Below are 24,395 nucleotides of genomic sequence, written 5' to 3' on the forward strand. Positions count from 1 at the left end.
AACTCATCGAGAACCTTGGTTTTTCTTACCTGAACGAAAAGAAGGGAGGAAGTACTCGATTATAAATAATTACTTTGATTTTACAAAGAACAAATATCCAGTTTACCAATATAAGGGAGAAACAAAGATGGATGCATTGATGGGTGGAAAATAGCCGTGTGTGTGTGAGAGAGAGATACTTTTGTAAAATTTGATATTATTTACTTTTATATGTTTTATTAAAACTTTATATCCATAGTTATGTTTACTTAACCAAAATTTTGGTTGATGGAACCATATTATTTTTTAAATGTATGGTACGTATAGAGGAGAGTGACCAACAATGAGACACCTTTTTTTCAAAGACATATTAAAATGCCAATTTTACAAATTTTTGAGCACTTTTTGGTATTAATATAAAGTTTAAACTCTTTTCTCGATAATGCACACATTCTATTGAGATTATAGTGGGATTAAATAGAAAAATTTCAAGTTTTTGAAACATGATTAATACTTTGTAAATATATATTTTTTGCATTAAATAACATATCACGGAGTAGTAATAAAGAGTAGAATCTTTAAAAGAAAAAGTTTGTCGGGTTTCTTGCAAGAGTAATGAGTTCGGGGTCCTCTAGCCACAGTGGCGCCCCTCACGGGTAATTGTGTAAGTGTCGTGTAAACAGCGGAAATATTTTGTTGTCTGATGCTGGAGTCATCTGTAAAGCAATTTTCATCACACTGTTTTTACGTTATTTATTGTTAAAAATATTTTGGTTTACAATTTTTTAATACCTAATGTATTTCAAGAATATTTTTGCAGTTAATTACCATAAATTATACATTTAATTATTTTTTCATTAATTTGTGGAAATATGAGTTGCAGTATTCCCAGACTTAAGTGTAAAATTTTTTTTGGACGATAAAATTATGCCATTCTCAGAGTTTATAAAAATACAGAACATCAATGAAATGGATAATTTATTAAAATGTATTGAAAATATTTGTATGGTTGAAAAATAATTTAAGGGTTGTAATATAGCCCAGGAAATCAGAAAAAGGTATGTTTTATTTTTATTTTACATTTTTATAATACGATGTCAAGTTTCATTTGAAAAATGGCTATTATTTTTTTCACATTTATATACACTGAGAGACCTTTTGCACTGTAGCCGACTTGCGACAGGCAGCTGCGGAGCATTCTGTTGATAAGCTACGAGACTATACGTTTGGGCTGCTGCGGTACATTTTTGGGCGCGTGTCTACCAAAAAGTTGTACAGCTACAAACCAAAGTTGGCGTCCCCACAACTTCGGTGAGCTACTCACCAACATTTTGGACAGTCACGCTCCCAAAATTGTACCGCCGCACTCCAAAACCATAGTGGCGCTGCTGTCACTTACCTTGTTCCGCTGCAGTCCAAAAGGTCTCTCAGTGTAGTACTCTTGATCATACGTCATAACTTGGTCATAACCTAAAAACAAGTTGGTGCGAAATTTGAATAGTAATAATTATTAATCATAAATTTTGAATTTTTGATTGATTTTTTAGCATGAAGAATACTTTTATGTCACCACATGTCACATGTAAAGTCGCTGTGTAAGTATAAACGCGCATGTGAATAGCTAACAACAACTTATAATCAGTGTTGCCAATATCCACGTTTCATAAACTTTAATTTTTACCTGTCTCATTGTTGAGTGTTTTATTGTTAAACACAAGCAATTACAAGAAATTATTTAAATAAAAATTGTTTATGGAATTTAAAAAAAATTAAAATTATAGGAAATTATAGTTAAAAACACATGTAAACAAAATAGAAAGTAATTTTTTTTAAAACTCTTTATAACAATATAGTATTATAATCTATATAATAAAAATCATCATTATTTTTCAAGCAAAAATTTCTTCCGATATGTCTAGAACAGTTTTTTCAATTTTTTTTGTAAATAATAAATCAATGTGGCTAAAATTTTTGGAGAAAGTGTGTTTACATAAACATGATTTACATTTAAATTTTGGTCGAGTTTTTTTAAGTCGTTTTTCAGAAAATTAAAGTGTCTCATTGTATAAAGTATCTCTTTGTTGGTCACTCTCCCCTATGGGTTTAAAAAAGTCTCTATATTGAAAACAATGTGGTATCTAAAGTCAGAAATACATATAGCTATAAACATTTTACATTATTTTACTTGAGATTGTTTAAAAGAATTTTTGAAGAATATAAACTCGACATTCGATAAGTTCGATACTAACGAAATATACGTGATTGAATGCCAGACAGCTTTTGAAAATGTGTAACAGAAAAGTTTAGCATACGTAAAGGTTCAACACCCAGAAATGAAAAAATGCGCCTACACGTGGGGCGTTTGAATACACATTCTAAAAATATTTACTTCAAGGCTTTACAAAAAAAGGTAGGAGAGAAAGAGAGAAGATAGAAACAGAATTTAGAGAACACGTGGTTTCCAATTAGAGGGTGATGGGTTCACTAGTGGTATATTCTGACTTGACTTAAACGCCGCTGAAACCTATTTTAATTCACTAAACATGTGTTCTTGACTACTTAAAACATAACTTTTATTGATAGAAATAATTTTCATTTCATTTGGAAAGGGAAATTTTTTATTTATTGCTTCTATAGCTCAAAACACGGTGGTGATTAAGACCTTCATAAACATCCTCGCATCTAGTGCTGCATTCGAGAATCCATCCTCTCATTGAAGAAAAGAGACATAAACTATGCATTCATTTGATTTCAATATATATTTATAACGAAATTTTTTGTTTTTTTGATCAATGCAACACTAATCCTATCAACCGAAATTAAATTGCATGAGAATTTTAGAACATGCATTAATAAACCAATATTTTATTTCCCATATGGGGGTAATATGAAATTAATAAACATTTTGTATAATTAAGGTCTCAAAAGTTCTAAATATTATGTAACTTTAAGGCAATTACTACGTTTACATAAAATAATTAATCTATACATAATTTTGGTAACTAATTGTAAGTAAAGTATGAAAAGAGATTTAAAGTCACTTTTGATAACTGCTACTATAAAATATGTGTAAAACCTGAACACAGGAAAAAATAAGTTTTGTTTCAAACCCGAAAAGAAGCTAGTTTCAATATGGGACACAAACTAGACCGAATATAGTTTCTAACTCGCTCATAGCATAAGTCATAACAATTAAAGATGAATTTATAGGAGACAAACAATTCATGATATGAAAATGTTTTATAAACATAGTTATTAAATTTTTTATACAGAAATGAAGATGTGAGTCTTTTGAATTAATTCTTTTAGTTCCGATTAACTGTAGACGCGTCACACTTTTGGAAAGGCGTCCATGACACTTTACACTCGGGCACTTTCGTTGTACGTCTAGTTACAACTCAATAGTATCTAGACTTCATGGGCTTGATTGAAGACTTTTAACGTCTCATTTCTAGCGAATAAAATTTTGTATTGAGTCCAAGACCACAAAGGCTTGTTTTGAATCTAATAGAACTAAATATTTGTCATATTAATATCTCGTTTTTCATTAAGACCGTAACGGCTTCTAATCAAAATAAAAAATTAGACTATGCTCGGAGTAAGACTTTTTTTTCCTGTGAACCTCATAAATTCCACGATTACAGTTGTCAGCAATACTTTTTTTTATGCTATGTGAACTTTGGTCTCGTGCACCGAGAATATCCTCTGATATTGTATGTATGATTCCACGAAGTGCGTAGGATCAAATTAATAAAAATTATGACTCTCTGGTTCCATATTTTATTTTATTTATGATGATTATTCATAATACAGCTGGAGTCCGCCATAGCACTTCTCTTCCTCACACTACTAATAGGTTTTTTTTTCGCGTAATGCACAACCATTCTAATAGAGATAAGAGGATATTTTACCCACAATATTTTACTTACGTTCGTCTTTACTTAGTTACGTAGGGTAATGTCACCTAGAGGGAACCGCCTAAGCTTTTTTTCGAAAAATTTCTTTATGAAGGCAACTTTATCGTATAGTTTTCTATTCCAAGCTTTAGTTTAGATCCACTTCTCTAGGGATCTAAACTAAAACTTGGATAGAAAAATACGATTAATTTGCTTTCATAAAGAAATTTTTCGAAAAAAAGCTTAGGCGGTCCACTCAAGGTGACATCACCCTACCTCTTGTATAACTTAAGTAAACGTAGTAAATGAGTGTAAGAGAGAAATTTCAATCTTCTCTCTCAAACTCAAAGGCCCTACTCTGACTTGGGGCCAAAGTACAGTAGCTTTGTCAAAGTTGTTCGCGAACTAGATGCATGAGATAGAAAGAAACACAAATATATGTCTGATCTTTTCTAATTCATGCTTCAGTTTCGCTGACTTATTGTGCGTCAGCACTAAAACCATGTCCATATTGTAATCCATGTAAATGGATGAATAGCGCGTTTGTCTGAATCAAAGTCTTTTGAGACCAACGCGCTATACCTATTCTGTTCTTACCTTAATAATGCTTATTTCAGACTCGAACGCAGTTTTAAAGCACTGTGCAAGAAGAGGGTTTTATTGAAAGTGAAATACGTTCTGTTATGCAATATTAGAAAGTGTTTAAAATGAAGATAATTTTTTTTAGTTTTGAATTGTCGAAATTTGAAATAGACGAATTTTAGGTAGATAATAATTGTTCAACGATTGTAGCTAAAATATTCTTTGAATATTTGCAAAATATTCTTGAATCACTTTCAGAGAGCTCCCACAGGGGTGGCAAGTTGGTAAATACGCAATGAGAAAAGTAACGGGGCAGCAGGGGGGATTTTGGGGTGAGTTTGACAAAGAGTGGGGGGCTTCGCAAGAGGGTGGTTCGCGGAAGGAAAGTAGCCCCGTTACAAGTTTTACTGCAGTTTTGCGGCTTGAAACTGCGAGCGCGTAACGGGGAGCAATTGAATTTAAATATTCAATTATGCGATGTGTAAATGAAATAGAAGTCTTATGCAAATGGCTACACGCTAAGGGTTGTTGCAAATTTAAAGGGTTAAATATTTATTAGCGGAGGGTTAACCGAGATTTATGGCCAACGCGAACTGTCTTTTTGTTTATCCTCTTTCGTTTTTCTTAATCTTAAACATAACCCTCCCATTCTTGTCAATTTTTCGACTCTAAATAATGTGGCTTCTTCTTTCTTCAATGTTTAATTCTCAGCAACTGCAGCTCTGTTTAAATTCCAAGTATCGAATTATTTATTTCGTTCTAGCGGACACGAAGGGATTTTTTGAACTATACTTAGTCTATTTTTGGCTAAACTTAGTCTTATTGAAACTATTAAGTGGCTAATGTGCGAGAGTTGACGGTGAAATGAAAAAGTCTTTTATTTAACTCAACAAGGCTAACATTTATTTATAATGAAAATACGTTGATTGAGACAATAGTTTAAACAGTATCGTTATCGGTAATATATTATATCACTATAATGCTAGTCGTATACAATGTGCGGGTGAGTTCTTTTATTCTTTCTTAAACCTAAAAAATTGTAAAATGTAACACACATTCATTTACAATCTTTTTTTCATTCAGTAAAAAGTCAATTTATATCGCTGAATAACTCTGTTTTCTTCATCTCCGAACAGTCAAATTCTACATATTTCTGCGCTGACTTTTATACACATTTATAATTATTATATACTCTTTAATCGTGAATGTTAACGTCCAGAAAAAAATCATTAACAAATATATGGAAACAATGCGAAACAAAAACGTAACACGACATCAATGATTAGTGATATCCTTAAATAGATTCGTTATTGTTCCTTGAGCGCTTTACAGCGCATTTCTTCTATGAGCAACTGTCCACGTCCATTTTTTTCAATAATTATATATTTGTAATATTAAAATACAGAATCCATCATCGTTTGAATAAAAACGTTTTAACAATTTCATTGGAAATATTGTTTTGAAAATTTTACTACGTATTTAAGTAATACTGCAAAAGTATAGATAAATTATGAAATGTTCTTTTATAAATATAAATTTTTTACATTTTAAAGACAAAACATGTTTCATAAATTTTTAAAGTTACATCAACTTTTTGTTTAAAACGATGACAGCGACTCTAAATAGCACTAAGGACATCAGTTGCACATAGAAGGTAGTCGTCGAATCCCTCCAACGAGGGCATAATAATATTATATGAAAAAAATTAAAAGAAAAATAATAATGCGGCGTCTCTATAAACTTTTTTTTGTCCTTTAAGTACAGTCCTTGCGCGCAATATATGGCACTGAGTATTCACGTAATTTTTTTTTCATTTCAAAACAAACAAGTAAAATCACAAAGCATCCAATTTCTTTAAAAATATATACTCTGATTTCATCGAACCCTTATTTTTGGCATTTTTTCAGTGTCAAAAAATTTCAGCAGCTATTGAAACCAGGCCGAATTGAGCCAATAGTATTTTATTTCAATACTCGCCTATAAACATATACTAATTCGTTTTGTACAATAAACAAATCAATTCAATTGGTCTGCATTTAAATTTTCTGACTGAAATAAGTAACACAAAATTGAACTGGAAAGCTTGCGTCTCACCCTTTTTGAAATTAAACCAATTAATCTTTCGACAAAAGAAAACTGACAATTATACGATGCATCTTCTTGCAACAACAAATAATGAAAAAAACGGGTTACAGTCTCAAACTTAACTATCAAAGTGTCGTAAATCAAGTCTCATAAAAAAACACGCACCGACAACATTTTAATATTAGACAACATAAGAAAAGATTCTGTCTTTCCCGTTTCCTGAAAACACTTATTTATGAATCTCCAACAGTGAAACAAACAATCTCGGCAATTGGTAAAGCCGAGAAGAAAATCTCGACCCTAGGTTCGGCACTCGTAACTAGGGTTCCGACCTACAGGGGCCAAAGTCCACCTTCTAACCTCCGTACTTAAAAGAACCTTTCTGATCGACAACAATCAAGGTCGTCCTTTAACAGTAAAAAATAAATAAAAAAAATTACCACGCCTTTATTGTCCGACCATGGTGCCTTCCGAATGCGCCCAACACCCCTTTTTGTCGTACTTGTTGCTGGTACTAGCACCTTTTTTGTCTGCCACCCTCTGTTCCTGTGTCTGTTCCTGTACTTGTATGCGTGATCAAGTTTTCGTGTCGCTGTCGCACAATCGTGTAAGAAAGTGTTCAAGTGTGTGCACACGAATTTAACGTGTATATATATATAAATATATATATATATATATATATATATATATAATACACTTCAGTAACACACACATGACCCAAGAAAGGTATGTGTGCGCCACTGATCAATAGGAGATGGCACATCTTTCAGGGGTGCAGGGTTTATTCAATGGGCACCGTAGTGACTTGATCGGTACAATATATAAATATATTTATTCCATTTGTTCGATCATTTTCTTATTTGATAAAGGGTTTTCAAGTACGGGGATTGGGGGTGGACTTCGCGCGCCCTGCCGGCCAGGACTTGTACCTCACACAACTCCCTAGTTACGAGTACCGAAACCTAGTCTAATCGCGGGGACGTCAACTCAATAATTTATCTCAAATAGCTAAGCATTCACATTTTGTTATGAGCAATTAGAATAAAATATCGAGTTAAAAGCGTGTACTTAGTGGAAGAAAACGGCAGACCACTCAAGTCCCTTTTGATGTTTTGATTATTAATATTATTATTATTATTATTATTTTTCAAGAGCAAAACAAAATCGCGTTAATTCTTCTCTCTTTTCTCAATCGTATTTACATATATAGTAGGAAGAAAAATTCATCAAATTGTTTATTTATTTATTTATTTCTTTAAGGCGATTTTGTTTTGCATATTCACTAACATTTCTCTCGTAGACTCTCGCTCATTCGCACTTAAAAATTTATTTCATTAAAATTCTCGCGCTCGACAGTTCCCTTCGTGTCAAAATTTACGTATGGTAACCTTAATTACTAGATGTATACCATGTAAAAACTAACGATCCTTATTATTTTGAATCGCGTATCGTCTCACACTCAATCTTTAAAATAAAATTCATGTATTCTGACTCTCCTTTAAAAATAGACACAGATTCACTTTTGTGATCCTATCGATGCCTTAAGCCTATTACGTATATTCCTCATCACGATTAAGAGCAATGAACGCGCGACTAACATAAACGCTCGCTCGTTTATACACGATTTTTTAAAAATTTACTCTCGTCATTTCGCACAAACTCCACACCGATCCAAGTTTAATTTAGTTTAGTTCAATTCTTGAGCAATTGTTTCGCTATTCGCAAAAGTTTAAGAATATAGAAACGGATTAAAATTGGAAAAGGAGTAACAAACAAAAAGTCATCAATTATTTAATAGCAAGTAAAATATCTAAAACAACAAGATAATGCAAAACTTTTTAAGAAAGAACATCTTTACAAAAAGGGTACAAAGTGTGCAAAACAATTTTGTACCATTTTAATAGAATAAAAAATTTCATTTTCACTTTTCTAATAAGGTTATATTTACTCTTCTGTTAAAAATTACCCGTTTCGCAGCCTACTCCGATATCGACTTATCGACTTTGAAAGCCTGGAAATAATTTCTATGTGTCGCGCCTACTTGAAAAGAAAACCTACCTACGCCAACGCTCGCCCTCTTAATACCCGAAAACAAGTTCGCGATCTCGTACTTTTTCTACTTTCACCTTCTTCCTCTTCTTCTTTGTTGCTGAACAGTGCAAAAGAGCAAAATTCAAAATGACATCTACAATTTCTTTAGAGTGTAAAGAGGGATTTAGACTAGAAGCTCTAATAGGAAAATCAGACTTGTAAGCGTCAACAAAACAGGCGCAAGCTTCTTAATTTCTCAAAATAATTAAAGATTGATGACTGAAATTTTAAAAAGTGCTGCAATACCGCATACAAAAAGTGCTCAATTTCAATGTGAAATTTTTTTTATTATTCTCACATAAGAGTAGAAACAATTACATATAAAACTTTTTATGAACAATGCGATTTTCAGCAACTTCTTAAAATTCTATTTAAAAGGAATAAAGCGCATTAAATTATCTTCTCATAAAGGACTTTTCAGTTCAGTTGCAAAGAAACAAAGACCAAACAAACCAGAAGAAGTAATTGCTGCGAATATAAACACTTGAATTTTCGAAAGTAATTAAAACACATTAGAGGAAATTTTAAAAATTAATTTGGCTTTATAATAAAAAAAATAAATTATTCTTCATCTCAATTTTTAAAAAGAAATTAAAGAATAAAGGCGAAAGAGAAGAAATACGAGGTTTTCGTGTGACAAACACGGATATATATCGCGCGTTCCACAGAGCAGATCGTTTTCAGTGATTTAAAACATTTTTCTGCAAGATATCCATTAATCTTCAATAAACTCTAATCCAAGCTCAGTTTTCTATTTCTGGAATTTGAGAATAGAAAATGGAGGAAAACAAATGGAAGCATGAAATGAGATTACAAATTCATTAGATGTTACATGTTGAGTGAATCAGCATATCAACAATCATCATGAACGCTAAATTAAAAAGTCGTTAAATAGATTAAATATTGTAAACAATATTCTCAATTTATCAAAATTATTACTGAATCCACAATACTTGTTGCTACATCAACAAGTTTGTCTTCCGTATGTTAAATTAATTTGGATTAGACTTGAAAAGATCGGCATGAATATCACCTAAAGTTTATTTAATCGTAAATCAAATTGTAGTGAAAAGATATTTATCAATATTGTATAACAAATGAATTAATAACCCATAAAACCTCTAAATATCCTTACTTTTTTATAATTCATAATTAAACATATTCCCATTTGACGTAATTTCTTTGAATCTCTATTCATTATTTAGATTCACATGGATTTGTACTCGAATTGTTATTTATAGTAATACATAATAATAATAATAATGAAATATTAGAAACTTTTCTCAGGGAAATGAAAAATTCAGATATCATGAACATCAATATGGTGAAATTGAATTGTAAAGAATCGAAAAAATGCCAAGTGTTTTAAGTAGAAATTCGATACGGCAAATGAATATTAGAGGTTATGTCAGTTGAAAATGTGGGCAATGAACAATAGTGGCAAATAACTTTTCCTCACGGATTTTGAGGTGTCGAGGATGATGAACAAAGATAGAAGAAATGGAGGCATCTGCGGAACAGGATTAAGAGAAGAGCGAACAACAATGTACTGCGATTGAACGATTATTACGAACACGGATATATCGCCGAGCTGATGCTGTGGTAGGCGGCGAGGGCGGCGTGCGCGTGCGCGTGCGCAGGGGGCGCGGATGCGGCTACTGCGTGCGGCGAGGAGGCCATCGCGGATGCCGCCGCGGCTGCCATCATCATCTGCTGGTGCGAACGCTTTAGGGAGTTGGGAGTTGTGGCGGCGCTACTCGGGGTAGTAATAGTGGTAGTGGTGTTGTTCGTTTGCGGCGGCGGGTGGTTTTGGCTTTGGTTTTGGCTCAGTTGCAAGGGGGTGGTACTGCCGATACTGGCGTGATTACTCTGGTGATGGTGGTGATGGTTGTGATGGTGGTGGGGAGTGATCGCGTCGTGCGGATAATAAGACGCTGATGATGGTGAGGTACTCACGACGTCGGGCGTGCTGGCTCCATCGGTATGGCTCGCGCTGTCAGCTGTACTCCTCGGTCCACCTGCGTCTAAGCCGTTGCCCATATCTGGAGGTTTCGTACTATCCCGGTCGTCGATCACCAGGTCTATTGGCATTTTTCCCTTCAAGCAGCTAATGTACCGGTGGCAGAAGTTGTCACACAACTCGTGAACCTGCAAAAGATGAATTTTTAATGTAATTTAAATCAAATTAATAGCTCCCAATTCAAGCAGCTCATCTTGTCTCAGATTGTAAATGTAAATACACAAGGTTCAGTTTCAAAAACCCACATGCACGAAAATTTTAAGTATCTAATTACACAATTCGCAGCTAACATACTGTCAAATTAATCATAATTAGAAAGAGAGTTGCAAATGAACTGATTTTCTGTCGTTTACAATTTCCAGGCTTAGTAAACCATGGTTGATCTAAAGTAATATGGTATCGATACAGAAGACTCATCTCAAAGAGTGTTTCAAGAACAAGAGTGAGAAGGACGCTTAGGTTACGAGAATGGAGGAGGTCTGACCGGAGTCCAATCGAGCAGAATGTTATGTATGCAAATTAGGACTGACAGGCCTATAGGATACCCATCGTCTTCTCTATAAGCCGCCCTTTAAAAAGCCAAACCCTTTTTTCTCGATCTTGCTCCCTGAAACCGACTGTCGCTGTGAATGCTTGGTCCCTTAGAATCAGTTTAGAAAAAATGTATTATATAAAAAACAAATAAAAATCGTTATCTTGTTATATGTAAATCGAAGAAAAAACGGAGCGCGTATTATTCTCTTGCCGCGTTCCGTCCCTTCAGTTTCTTCTACATCTTTTTTTCTGTATGTATTTCTATTCTGAAAAAGAGCTAGCTTCAGCGCCTAATTCCATGTAACGATGTAATTAATATTAAATGAATAATGAATGTCAATTGAATTACTAGCAAATATAGCAAATACTCTTTAGTTCCTTGACGTTTCTGTGAGTTATTATTAAAACAATTATGATTTTTTGGATAATCACCAGTATTAATGGCAAATTGAGAAAAAGATATTTGGGATTTATTTATTTACATTTTCTCAAAAAACTCGCTTCCAGTTAAAGATCCTTCATAGAAGGAACCTTAATTTTTGTCTAAAGATTGCCATCTTAAAAGGTTTCTGTCCTTGATTTAGAGAGTCCACCTACAAAGTCAAGAGCCTTTTATACACTATTGTAACTGTATAACTATGTAGACGTCCAGGGTGGTGTCCCAACAAATGTGGCATTCTTTTTTTTCAAATTTTTTTCAACTGAGACCTTTCGTCTCATTGTACTGTGAGATTTCCTCTTAAGGTGGAAGGCGTAGCACAATGCCTGGAAATGAATAGACTCACAACGAAGGCGACGGAGGAGAAGGAAAGATAGATAGGATTCGAAGGACACCGGCTATAGTGCTGGACTGGTTAGAATTTGATCCAGCGTCGAGCCAAACAAGAAGAAAAGAAACAAAGTGCACGATCTTTGATATAGTGAGATATCGATTCATGCTCTTGCTGACATGATTCGCAGGTTACGTACCTTTTTTCTGTTAAAATATGCTACAAACAACGTATATCTCCATCTTCAAGTTAACTTAGAAATAGACAATCAATATAAACAAATGAATGAATGAATAAAGGATTCGAGAGTAAGTAAATGAAATCTCCAGAGTAACGTACGATAATAATCATTATTCATAATTGAAGTCAGTTTATTTTTACCGATAATGTTAAGAAAATTCGTTCTCGATTTCATTACCCTATGCAATAGTGCACACAGGGAAAACATCGAACGACCATCTCAAAGATCAGTTTCGCTTCCGGGAATTTGAACGACTTTTTACCCTCCCCGTATCACATCACTCAGAACTCGCTTAAGTTACAACAAATGATTCAAGGCCAAAACAGGTATATCCAGTAAACTAAAAAACCATTTCTGTCACGGTTTCTTCAAAATTAAGATTATTTTCTTTAAAGAGAGTATGTGCGATTTCCCGATTGCGTCTTTTTATAGCAAAGTTCAATAGTCTATGAATGTGATAACTTCTTCATCGGTTTATTAATAATAATTCTATCCATACAGTGTATTTAAAAATGCATGATTATTTCAAAATAAATATTAAAATTAATTCATATGTCCGAGATGCATATATAATGGCCCAAGCAAGATCTCTCCTTTGCCATGAGTGCAGGAAGAATCAACTTTTTGAAAAAAACAAGTAGACAGTGATGTTGATATGTTAAATTGTTTAAATCTGACATCAGACTTGTAATCAGCCTTCTTTTTTCTAATAGAACCATTCTCCCAAATGTTATAAGATTCTTTGATTTAAAAAAATGCAGTTTCATTAAAATTTTTCTTATTGGAAAAGTATAAAAAGTATTTTTTGCTTATTCCATCGTGGCACCAAACTAAAAAATACTTAATATAAAACCATATTATACGCCTCTTGGAAACTTACTCTCTAAATTTGAATCAGCGGAATCTCGCTGATTCTCAGCTATAAGTATACCACTGATTCCAATCAGCTTATATGCACTGATGAATTAGTGGAATTTCACTGATTTTTCAGCGTATATCCGCTGATTGGTACCAGTGGTATACTTATCGCTGATTCAAATTTAGAGAGTACTGGAACTGTTCCGATCCCGCCACGCAACTAAATTACAATAAAGCATTTAAATACGTCAGCCAAACAACGATGAAAAGGAGATTGAAGCAGGTTAGAAAATCGATATGAATCGATTTGACATTTGAATTTAAAAAAGTAGAGATTCGATTATATTTTAATTGTAAGTCAATTTTATCTTGAAACAGGTAAAAAAACAAAGTTCCAAGTATAAAGGTAAAATAGTGAATGAAAAAGAAAGCGACAAAAAAAGAGAAGCTAAGTATTTAATTCTTCATGGAAATTTACAATTTCATAAATAATCAATAAAACATTTTCATTTTTCATCTCGTGTAGTTTTATTGAAAACTGTACATATTTGTTTTGAGCAGTATCGTTTGTTGAATAAAGAGAAAAGATTCCAATGGCCGAACGATACTTGGGAGCCACCGTCGCTTGTAACACGAGATTATTCCCATTTTATGGCCGATTTAACAAGGTCGAGTGTAAGCAGGGAATCTTTTCTCCACGTATATGACTTTCCATGAGTATTTTATCAACTTTAGAGCAGAAAGTAAACGATATTGTGCCAGATAAGAAAATCGCTAAAAAAATAGTTCGAATAACAAATGAGTTGTTTTTTCGGATCCGAATGTCTTGTTTTTAAAAATTTGCACATGTCGTTTCATTTTTCTTGAAGAAATACGCTTTTGAGTTTTCATGAAACTCCTTTTAAGAACTGTATTTATAAGTAGGAAAATTGATTTTATTATTTGTGACCTAAAATTTGTCCTTGGGAATTTGAGAGGAAGATAGAAAGACGAGGGCTTAGACTTTAGAACCAGTTCTTACCGCAACCACAAAGGGGAGAGAGTTGTGTCGTAGCAGTATGAATCTCGTTCGTATGTACTCAACGCTATAATGCGTTGTAAGAAATGTACCGCTCTTCATCTGCCGATGTCTGCATCTTTCCTATATAAGTATGTGTTTTTGTATTTTCGCATATACGAGTGTACAAGAATGGTATAGTGGAAGTATAAGGATCAACTTTTGAACACAACCCTAAACCCATCAACGATGTCCTCGTCGCCATGATGCCTTCCCTTCAGCCACGGCGAAACATAATTATGCTAATACCCGATTGGCTCAAAAATGTTAAACGCATCACAAGCACCTCCGGCCATTGAAATTTTTCTCCAATGAACGATAGACATGAATGGAATCTTCACATGTGCTTGATTTTAGCCCATGAATTTATTTTAAAAGAAGTCATAAATTATTCAATGTAAGTCTAAACAAATAGTAATAAATAATATAATTACTTTTGCGAATTAAAGTTCCATCCATAGAAAGTCATGTAATTATTTTCTAGCAATAATCTAACTTAATTTCAATTACTTTTTAGTGTCTTTCTGCAGACGTAAAAAATCAGTATTTGGAATTTTACTTGATAGAGTATTTGACTTGTGGATGGGGAAAAATTTTCTAAATATTTAATGTATAGTTCTAGAATTATTTGTTGACTTTATGAAACTATCATGGTTGAATAATTCTAGAATATTTCGCTGATTTCTCCAAATAATTTTTAATATTTAGAAAATTAAAATGACAATTATTATTCGTGAAGAAGGAACTTGCTTAGGCCTTGATTAGGCAGTCCACATTTTCTCGTGGCCCTGATCGGGCGTGGCGTTTTTTCACCACTAGGGCCCTGGTAGGGAAATTTCTGCACGGATAGAATATTAGAGATCAGGGTGTCGATTATGTAATTTGATTGATCCAGTACAATATCTTGAACATTCTCCTGCACAAATTCAGTAGTTGAACTCATATACCAGTTCTGGTATAGATCCTTTTGACCCATAAAATAAGTTAGATTTTTTTCACATTTTTTAAACTGATGATGAGTAGCGTACGCTATTCATTTTGAAACCAGGTTTTTTCTGTGTAGATATGTGATGCTCCACAGTGAAAAGGACCATAGCTCCCAACAAATTTTAGGTTATGTTTATGTTTTTTATAGTGATACTACAAAAAGACTACCCGTGCAGAAATTTCCACCCTTCTTCCCGATTTCCGACCTGGCCCCGGCCAGATTATCTGGTCCGGCCCCGGGTTAGTAAATGTTAGTGGCCCCGGTCGTGGCCAGGCCGGGTTGCCCCAATAATAAGATAAGTAAAAATAAATTTTTATAGAGGAGTGCAGAACTCAAGAAGGCTATAGAAACAGGAAGTACACGTTAGGTAGTGGGGGTACGTGACAATTTGGTTTTCTGAAATGGGCGGATAAGTTGCAAGACGCAGTATTACGAACAGGTGATAATAAAAAAGCAGATATTTATTTTACCGAAGCATATACGTACGTATAGAATCAGTGTTAATATTTTATTCTGAATTACCGCCAGATGGTAAGTCAACAGTTAGTCTGCGCAGAAGGCTACCGCGACTTGCAACTTATTCTATTGCTCTGCCTATTTCAGAAAACCCTTTTTCTTACGTATTCGTACGGTACCTCCCATTTCTAGTCTTCTTGGCCTAACTTTTGTTTTATTTTGGATACATAAATTATTTATTTCTGTGAATAATATGCCAAAACACAAAAGTACGAAACGTGTACGGAAACATCGACTGTCAACCCAATTTTCATCTCTGCCGAATATATCAAGTCGTAAGTAAAAAATATTATTCACATGATATTACATTACCAAATAAAAAATAACCTAAAAATAGAGATTTTGTATTCTAACTTTATAAATATTGTTTTCATTTTTATAGTTTTACAAATGTTCTAGTAGTATTCCTTTGAAAAAATCCCGAATTTAAGTTAAAAATTCTTTTATTACATCTGACTTCTTATATATTCTTTCACATTTGTTATAATAATAATATGTATAAGTATGAATTTATCACTCGATCGAAATTAGTTTTATAAGAATGATCTTTCTTTCTTATATAATAATAATGATAACAACTATTTTCATGTATGTTAAATATAATTCTATGCCTTATAGCTTCAGATGATTCAAATCATGAAGATGCGAATGTTAATGAGAATATCAGCTCACAGCTAGGACAACAATATGATTCGCTTAGTTCCCATATGGAAGATTGTCTCACACCAGGCGACATTGATTCAAACTACGAAATTAATGAATCTGAAGACCAAAGTAAATATCATTAATAATAAAGTAAACTTAAAATATTTTTAAAAATTAATTTCAACGTAATGAACGCGAGATCACAGTGATTAACATTAGGTGAAAAGGGGGATATTAATTTTTGAAAGAGATATTTCTTCAAATTAAGTAAAAATTTATTTTATTATAATTCAGGGGCTGAATGCTATATGAGGATACGCGCAATGTTACGAAAATGGCGCTTATTCCCTGATATTTAATTATTATCTTCTTCTGTAGCCTATATTTCTTAATTCTGAATACAAATTTTTGTTAAAATTCTATTTTTGATTTAAAATTCCAGATTTAAAATTCCATGAATTTTACTATATTCAAATTTATTTATATAACGCATTAAATTTAAGTAAAAATTAAAAAAATTTGCTTCGGATTAATTTCGGACTTAGTAAAATTTCCTCTCAAAATAATAAAATGTACTATGAAAAATTATTATTTCCAGAATTACTTTTACTATTTACCAATAAAATTTCTTTAGAAAAATTTACTTTGGAAATAATCACAATTCATAACAAATTGTACGACGTTCGATTAAATTAAAAAAATTTTCATAAAATAATTAAGTGCAGAAATAGTAAAATTTTCAAATAAAAATCTGAGAATAGTAAAAATTGACCGATATTTCAAATAGCTACACTCTAAATCTAAATCAGTAAAAATTTTATTGATTTCAATTCACTGGACGAGTTTTCTTTAATTCTTCAGTTGAATTTCACTGATTCATCAAAGAAAATTCATCCACTGCGAATTGAAATTAGTGACATTTTCACTAATTCAGATTTAGACTGTGTGGAATTTTGCTTTTAAGCAGTAAGTTATTTAATATTTGTTGCTATGTATAACAAAATGTCTATATTTAACAAGTGTAAAAAATAATATAAACCACAAAACCACAAACATTTGAATGGTGGTCAAATCGGGAAAAATTTGATGGCCCCGGTCGGGTCCCCAGCAGAGAACCAGATCGGGCCCCGAGCCATGGCCCCGGTCGGTTTTATTGTTTCATCCAGGCCGGGGGCAGGCCAGATTTCCCGAAGTGGCCCCGGTCTTGCCCGGTCTGGCCCTGGCCAGGGCCCGGTCAAAATTTCTGCACGGGTATTAACTCATAATACAAACCACTAATTTTAAGTCTTTAATAAATCCAGAATATTCAATAAAAACTGATTTTTATTTAACATAATTAAATTGAACGTTTAGTCAAGATAAAACTATCACTCAACATAACCTAAAATTTGTTTAGGGTGAAGGTGCCTATCACTGTGGAGCATCACATATATTGTATATGCACGGAAAAAATTTGCTGTGTTATCAATAGCATCGCAGTTGTAGTCACACTTACATTTTTTGCGCATGCGTTATGCCTCTGTATTAACGAAAATAGAATTGTGCTATTTCCAATTTTATGTGTCGGAAACTCAATTTTCTTATAGTCTACATGGCAATTTACACAATTGTCTATTCTGAAAATTGAACTATTTTCGCTACAAAAATTTTGTTTGCGTGTGTTTAAAATTAAAACAATTTTAAGAACAAGTTGTTTTTCACAATAATAAATCAAAATTATTTAATTATTTTTAGTAAAAATACACTGTTAACATATAAAGCAAGTATAATCGAAAGAATAACTTTGAATAAAAATATAAAAAATTATAATATATAATAATATATACCTACCTAATATTTTTAAATTATATTTAAATTTAAATCTTTTATATTTTTAGTCAAAGTCATTCTTTCGATTATACTTTTTTTATATACGTACTGTGTATTTTTACTAAAAATAATTAAATGATTTTCATTTTTTATTGTGGAAAACATTTTTTTCTTGAACTTCTTTAATTTTAAACAAATACAAAATATATATATATATATAACACAATTTTCTTTTATAAAATTAAGGTATATTGTCCATTTAAACATTCTAAAAAAGAATAACATATTTTAAGAGACTTTAAATTAATGTGAAGAAGATTGATTTTTTCAATTAAGGTCATAAAAAAAGCAAATAACTGCAAATAACTGCAATGGCCCCTCACAGTTCATGTGCAGTTTTTATACAGTTTTCCCTTTATTTCTTTAGATATGTAGCCTTTCTAGAATTTAGCTAGTTATTGTCTAGAATGCTTACTTGATAATTTTGCACAAGTTCGTACAGTAAGCTGTCTAGAATTTATCAAGATGCGACCTAGGATACCGTCATAAAAAATTAATATAAGTCCGTCAAGCAGGTGTCACTGAATTCGCTACAGTAACTAGCTGGTAGACAAATTCAGTAATTGCAAAGATTTTTAAAATAACTTAAATACAATAATAAAATACAATATAATAAATAAATAAATCAATAAAAACATATTTATTTAGTTATTATTATTTTTATGTTATATAATTTAAATTTAATTGATTAAATTAATAAGAATGATTAATTTCAATTTTAATTTAAACAAATTAATTTAATTATAAAAAAACAAAATATCAACTCAATTCATTTAGTATTTTACGAGAAAAGTGGTCGAAAAATTATAACATTGTGGCTATCACGTGACCTAACAATCACATACTGTTGACACATCCATATTTATGGTTGATTTTCCGTCCATATTCATGAATATTGGATGTCCCAACCGTATCATTTTCTTCCGCGTGCATCCGATTCAAATTCTTGAAATTGGTACTCTAATTCGAACGCAACGAAATTTACACTAACAAATACTTTTTTTTTATTAGAGCAATTGACGAAAATTCTTGAAATCGAATACATACTCTGTTTTAACGTTACTAATCCTAGGCCTATATATTTTTACATTTTCATCTGTCACATCAGGACAATTTAACTTTTGGAGATCTTTAAAAGGATAATGTTCACCGAAATCCACAGTTTAACATAATCCCCTATTTGCATCGTTCTCGACTATTTTCGTTTGACGCGATCAACGGCGCAAAAGTGGGTTTAGTATATGGAATAAACATATAATGCACACAACAATTTTAACTGTCGAGAATATGTATATTTTCGCCTGGGGCCATCGAATATCGGCTCGTAATAATGTAATCACCGTAAATGAGGAAAATTGCTATAAAATTGCATGATAAACCGGGCTGACCGGTGCAGTCAAGCAGTAAGGGCCGGGAGTGCTCATTGGCCGAGGCTGCCACGTCAGCTGCCATTTCGATGGAAATGCGATGGATGTCCGCTATTTTGTATGATAAAATATCCCGATATAAAAAAATAATAGGACCTCCCCAGGCTTTTCAATTCTCGGGAATATATTTCAACAACAGGCTGGCTTAATCGTCTGCAAAATTGCAATAAAAATATCTGAAAGTGTTTGGGAATTTTTCGAAACAAGTGAATAGACCACTGATGAACATTATAATTACATGTAATTTGATACGAAAGTTAATGAACACTCTAAATAAAAGACGATTTTATAGTTTGATTTTCTCTCGCATTGGGGAAGGGAAGTGTTTCAGAATAAACGGCTAGAAAACGAGGCAATTTCCTAGGTCCTTTACCGCCCATCGGGTATAGTTAAATCACTCCACTTAGAATGCTAGCAGTAACTATACGGACGTACTATAGTGCGCCGAGCTTTCACTACAATTACGGAAAATTGCTCCTCAGTCATAACACTTGTTCCCAGGTGTAAATGTTGCTTATACATATACGTCATGCTGGCCAATCTCTCGGAAAACGAATTCTTCCTGTGTTTTACCATTTTAAATTTCTCTCGCATTTTTAATTTTATTTCTTCCAGACAAGCCACTTGAACTTTCAAGATCACAGGGATTGTAAATAGAAATAACTTACCTTTTCGAGCTCGAGGAGGTGAAACCGGAGGACTTGGATTGCTTGTACCATCTGAAAAAGAAACAATAACCAATTACTATTTGAAACATGGATTAAATTTCTGTAGTATATAGTTTGCACTTTATTGGTAATTATCATCTTGGCGTTAATAAGACACAAAACAGAAACGGAAAAAACAAAGTCTTACTCCGTTTACATATTAAATAACCAAAATGAAAGAATATCAGCCAATGTTTTGTTTAAAAAAATCAAACTCAAGCAAAACCGGGTACCTTTTTGTAATTCTCGGTTTACAAAGAATCTATCAAACAAATTAGTTACAGTAAATGTATTTAAATATACCCGGTTTTGCCCCGCACTGCATTTTTTAACAAAATGTAAAATTCTCAGCTTATTGTTACTTATTTAACAATTACTTTTAAGGAAAGTTACTCGTAAATAAATGCTGAAAAAGATGTTATACTTGCCGAAACGAATATATCAACACAAAAAGTTTTATGAGTGATTTACTTTAGATAAAAAATGGATTTTCTTTTAACCTAAAATTTAAAAGTCGCATAAAATATAATAAATAAATTTTTATATAGCGGTTATATCATTAAGATGATTTTGGTTGTAATATAAAAGATATATGTAAAGGGTGACACAAATAGAAATACATATCATGGAAAACTGGGGGTACCTGGTTTTGCCCCAATCGACTCTAATTTCTACGGCGTAAATTATGCAACACCACATGGCAAAATTGATGTTAGTGACCAAAATATAAACCTTATTATTCTATTTTTACTTTTCAAAATGGTCGAGTAAATTTGGTATTTCTCTCTTTAAAGTGGCGATTCAATTAGGCAAAATGACAATCTTAATTGTTAATTCAAATTATGTTTATGCAATTAGAGTCCATTATGATGCCGCTTGAGCGATAAAGGGAGGATGGAAATGAGAAGCGTTGATAATAGTTGAGTGCTCCAACTACCGGAATAACTAAATGAAAGGGTATTTTCAGTGCAGTAGCTTCATTCTCAAAATATGTAAAAAATGCTTCCTTCGAAGGAAACTAGAAAACATTTTTCACTAAAATCAGAAATTCGATAACTTGAGAAAGGCGAGGGACCATTTCAATGATAAAAAAGAGCGGGAGAATTGAAGTGGCTCCACACCGCAAGTGGGCTGAACAGTTGATCGCATTATATTGAGCGACTGAAGTATCGAGAGGAAAGGGAGCAACGAAACGGTCGCACTTCAGGACCCACTTCGTAAAGAGGAGATGGTATCTCGTCTATATCACAACGCTAAAACCCGTGGGCAATAAAAATGGTGCCAAGTCCGTTCTCCAACAAAGCGTTCTCTATATTGGTATACCATATGGTCGTACACTGACACTTCAGAGGCAAATTTTGGATAACAAAGTCCACTTATTTAATGAATATTGCAAACACTTAAATTCATTTCGATTTAAATACTGTGACATTTTCAAAAAATTCAATGTATTTCTACTTTACTTTCTGCGGTAAAAGATGAATGCACGAAAAATTCAACTCCGCGTTGAGTATGCGAGCAGAAAATCGTTTGCTGGATCGCTCATAACGTGATATAATATTAATTATGCGCATCGCGCTTCTGGATCTCGTGAAAAGACAAGTAGAGACGGGAGATTAAGCGTAGACGAAGAAAAAGCTCGGAAGAAACTTGAAGAGATGGCGTTATTTATAGGAGAAGCGTTTGTAGGATGCCACGGAGGTATGTAAGTGAGTCGCGTGAGGATACAGATCCACGTTATGTGCGTGATTCATGCTCGAGATACATAATACATAGCACGTATATACGTGACGTATACGGGCATATGCTTTGAGAAGCCAGTACAAAAGGATCAGCCTTTCGCACAGATCCGTCGCGTCGGCGAGAAAAGTCAATCGGTGTCAACGAGTTTATTGGCACTCTGTCAAAATGAAATGCGCTACATGTGCTGCTAACAGAAATGCCAGAGCTCTTACTTGAAAAATATTTTTTCTTTTAATCACAAAATTCATTGACATATTTAAGTCGTTTTTTACTCCCTTTGTTATTTATCTTCAAGAACAGTAACATAGGATTGCAAGAAATTTCGTTAATTCTGAATCTGATTCACTTTACCTCATCGCTGCGGTGTTTCAATAAAATACATATTATCTTTTATTATTCAAGTTTTCTTTACTATTTATATAAATTCACAGAATAAGCACAAAAAATTACATATTCTCATGTGTTTTGTGAATTCATAAATCTAACTAAATCAGTTTTCTTAATATACATATAAGTACTTGTTTTTTGCTTTTTGTTTTATGTAAAGAATATGATTTTCAATCTACTAGAAAATAACTACATATGTGACAGTCCCCGAGAGAAGGGACCTTAGCTCACCAAAACGAATTTCACAGGGCAAGCGCTTGAAGAAGAAGCAGAAACGCGGAACTCGAAGAGTGGGGCGGAACTTCTGAAAAGTCCCCCCACCACACTAACACAACGTTGTGTTTCTGTATACGTGAGCTTCGTCTACTTCGTGTATCTTCGGGTCTCACGTACGCGAAGCTCACGTACGCGAGAGTATAGTTGTGTAAGTAAAGTAGTGGGGCTGATTTCTTGAGTGCCACAATCCGCCTCGAAATGCGCTTGACATACCCATCTTCAAAATGTTATTGTGTCAAAAGCAATTATCCTAATCAGTTTTTGACTTTTGCATGTGAAAAAGCAATTCAAAATCTATCATTTACCATATAAAACTCAATATTGACCTCTGGTGAGCTAAGGTCCCTTCTCTCGGGGACTGTCACATATACTGTAGCATCTTCTTATATATTTCACACAAGAATCTACGACTTGATAAATCTTTGTAAACCGAGTCCGCGTATCCACGAATACGAACCGATATACATATATATATAGCGTTAAAAAGAAGTAAAGATAATGCAGGAGGCGATATTTAGAATAAAGAAAAAGTATGAGGAAAAAATGTTCTCAAGACACCTGCTATTCTGCACCTCATCATCAATATTATCCGCTTCAAGTATCTGAAAAGCCGGAAAAAAATTTTCATAGATGAAACTTTAATAAAAATAATGTCGCCCGAGAATTGAATGAATGGATATTAATAATTGCATCACATCAATTATTACCGAGAGAGCAAGGTTGGCATAGAATGAGCTTATCGATGATGCGTAATTTACGTTTTCTCTCCCTCCACCCTCTCCTCTTATTCTCCCCACTCCATCGACATAAAGGACCAGCAAGTTCAATCGATAAAATGCAATGACTTTATTACAAGACGTCTTTCACGTTAATTACAACTTTTGTCATTCATGATACATTCGCCATCGATTAGTGGCTTTAATAATTCATTCCATTAACGCGACAGAAATCCAGGCAGCCGTCAATGAGTTTTGTCGTTTCTTTCATAAATCTTGCTGCCAATTAAAATACATACGATGTAAGATGTGGTTTTGCATTTAACCATTTAATCAATTAAGCTTCTACAGGTTATGATCTATTGGCGCTTTATTGATTCATTCGCGTGGGAGAGTGAAGTGTTAATAAATCTATTGAGGAAGGTAATTTAATAAAACTGATTATAAAACTTATGCAGTCAGGTGTTTGGGAGATATTTTTGCTGTAACTCTCCTCTTCCAGTCAGTTGAAATAAATTTTTATATTTATTAACTTTGTGTAGAATAATTTTGCTTTGAACTTTACACACATTAAATTATTTATTACTCGAGTAACGGCGAGTCAAGTGATCAACAAGTGAATGGTTAAGTTGTATATTATCGTCGATTAATTCCATCAACACAAATCGAATGAGCATTGTCATTTCAATTACAAAGATTCTCGCAAAAAGAGACCGATTATTATCGATTCAAAGAAACATTTTCTACTGGAATATCATGTTATCGCATTAAGACCAATTATGCATATGTATTGTAATTATATAAAGACTAGAGAAGGTTATTAGTTTGTTCATCATTTTATACGTTCTTATTGATTCTTTAACCAACCCGTGAAGAAATAAATATTTTATTGCAAACAGAGCTTGCAAAAACTATGATGGGAAATATATTATTTCGATTACGATTATTGTATACTTTCTCGTGAAATGAAACTGAATTATATCAACACTCAAGTATATTTATTTGCTC

General features: G+C 33.0%; 1 protein-coding gene across 3 annotated transcripts in view; it reads right to left on the reverse strand.

Moving 5' to 3' along the window:
* LOC127282118 (homeobox protein homothorax) overlaps positions 1 to 24,395 on the reverse strand; it is a 388,123-nt gene that overhangs the window by 317,458 nt on the left and 46,270 nt on the right. For all 3 annotated transcript variants that reach the window (XM_051306201.1, XM_051306200.1, XM_051306202.1), the window contains exons 5-6: positions 20,227 to 20,277; positions 10,590 to 10,781 (exon numbers count right to left, since the gene is read on the reverse strand). In XM_051306201.1, the coding sequence (XP_051162158.1) occupies positions 10,590 to 10,781; positions 20,227 to 20,277 (243 nt within the window). The remainder of the gene's footprint in view (positions 1 to 10,589; positions 10,782 to 20,226; positions 20,278 to 24,395) is intronic.

The sequence above is a fragment of the Leptopilina boulardi genome, unplaced genomic scaffold, assembly GCF_019393585.1.
Source record: "Leptopilina boulardi isolate dan_hultmark-lab unplaced genomic scaffold, ZJU_Lbou_2.1 LbouV2_280, whole genome shotgun sequence".
NCBI classification, from domain to species: Eukaryota; Metazoa; Arthropoda; class Insecta; order Hymenoptera; family Figitidae; genus Leptopilina; species Leptopilina boulardi.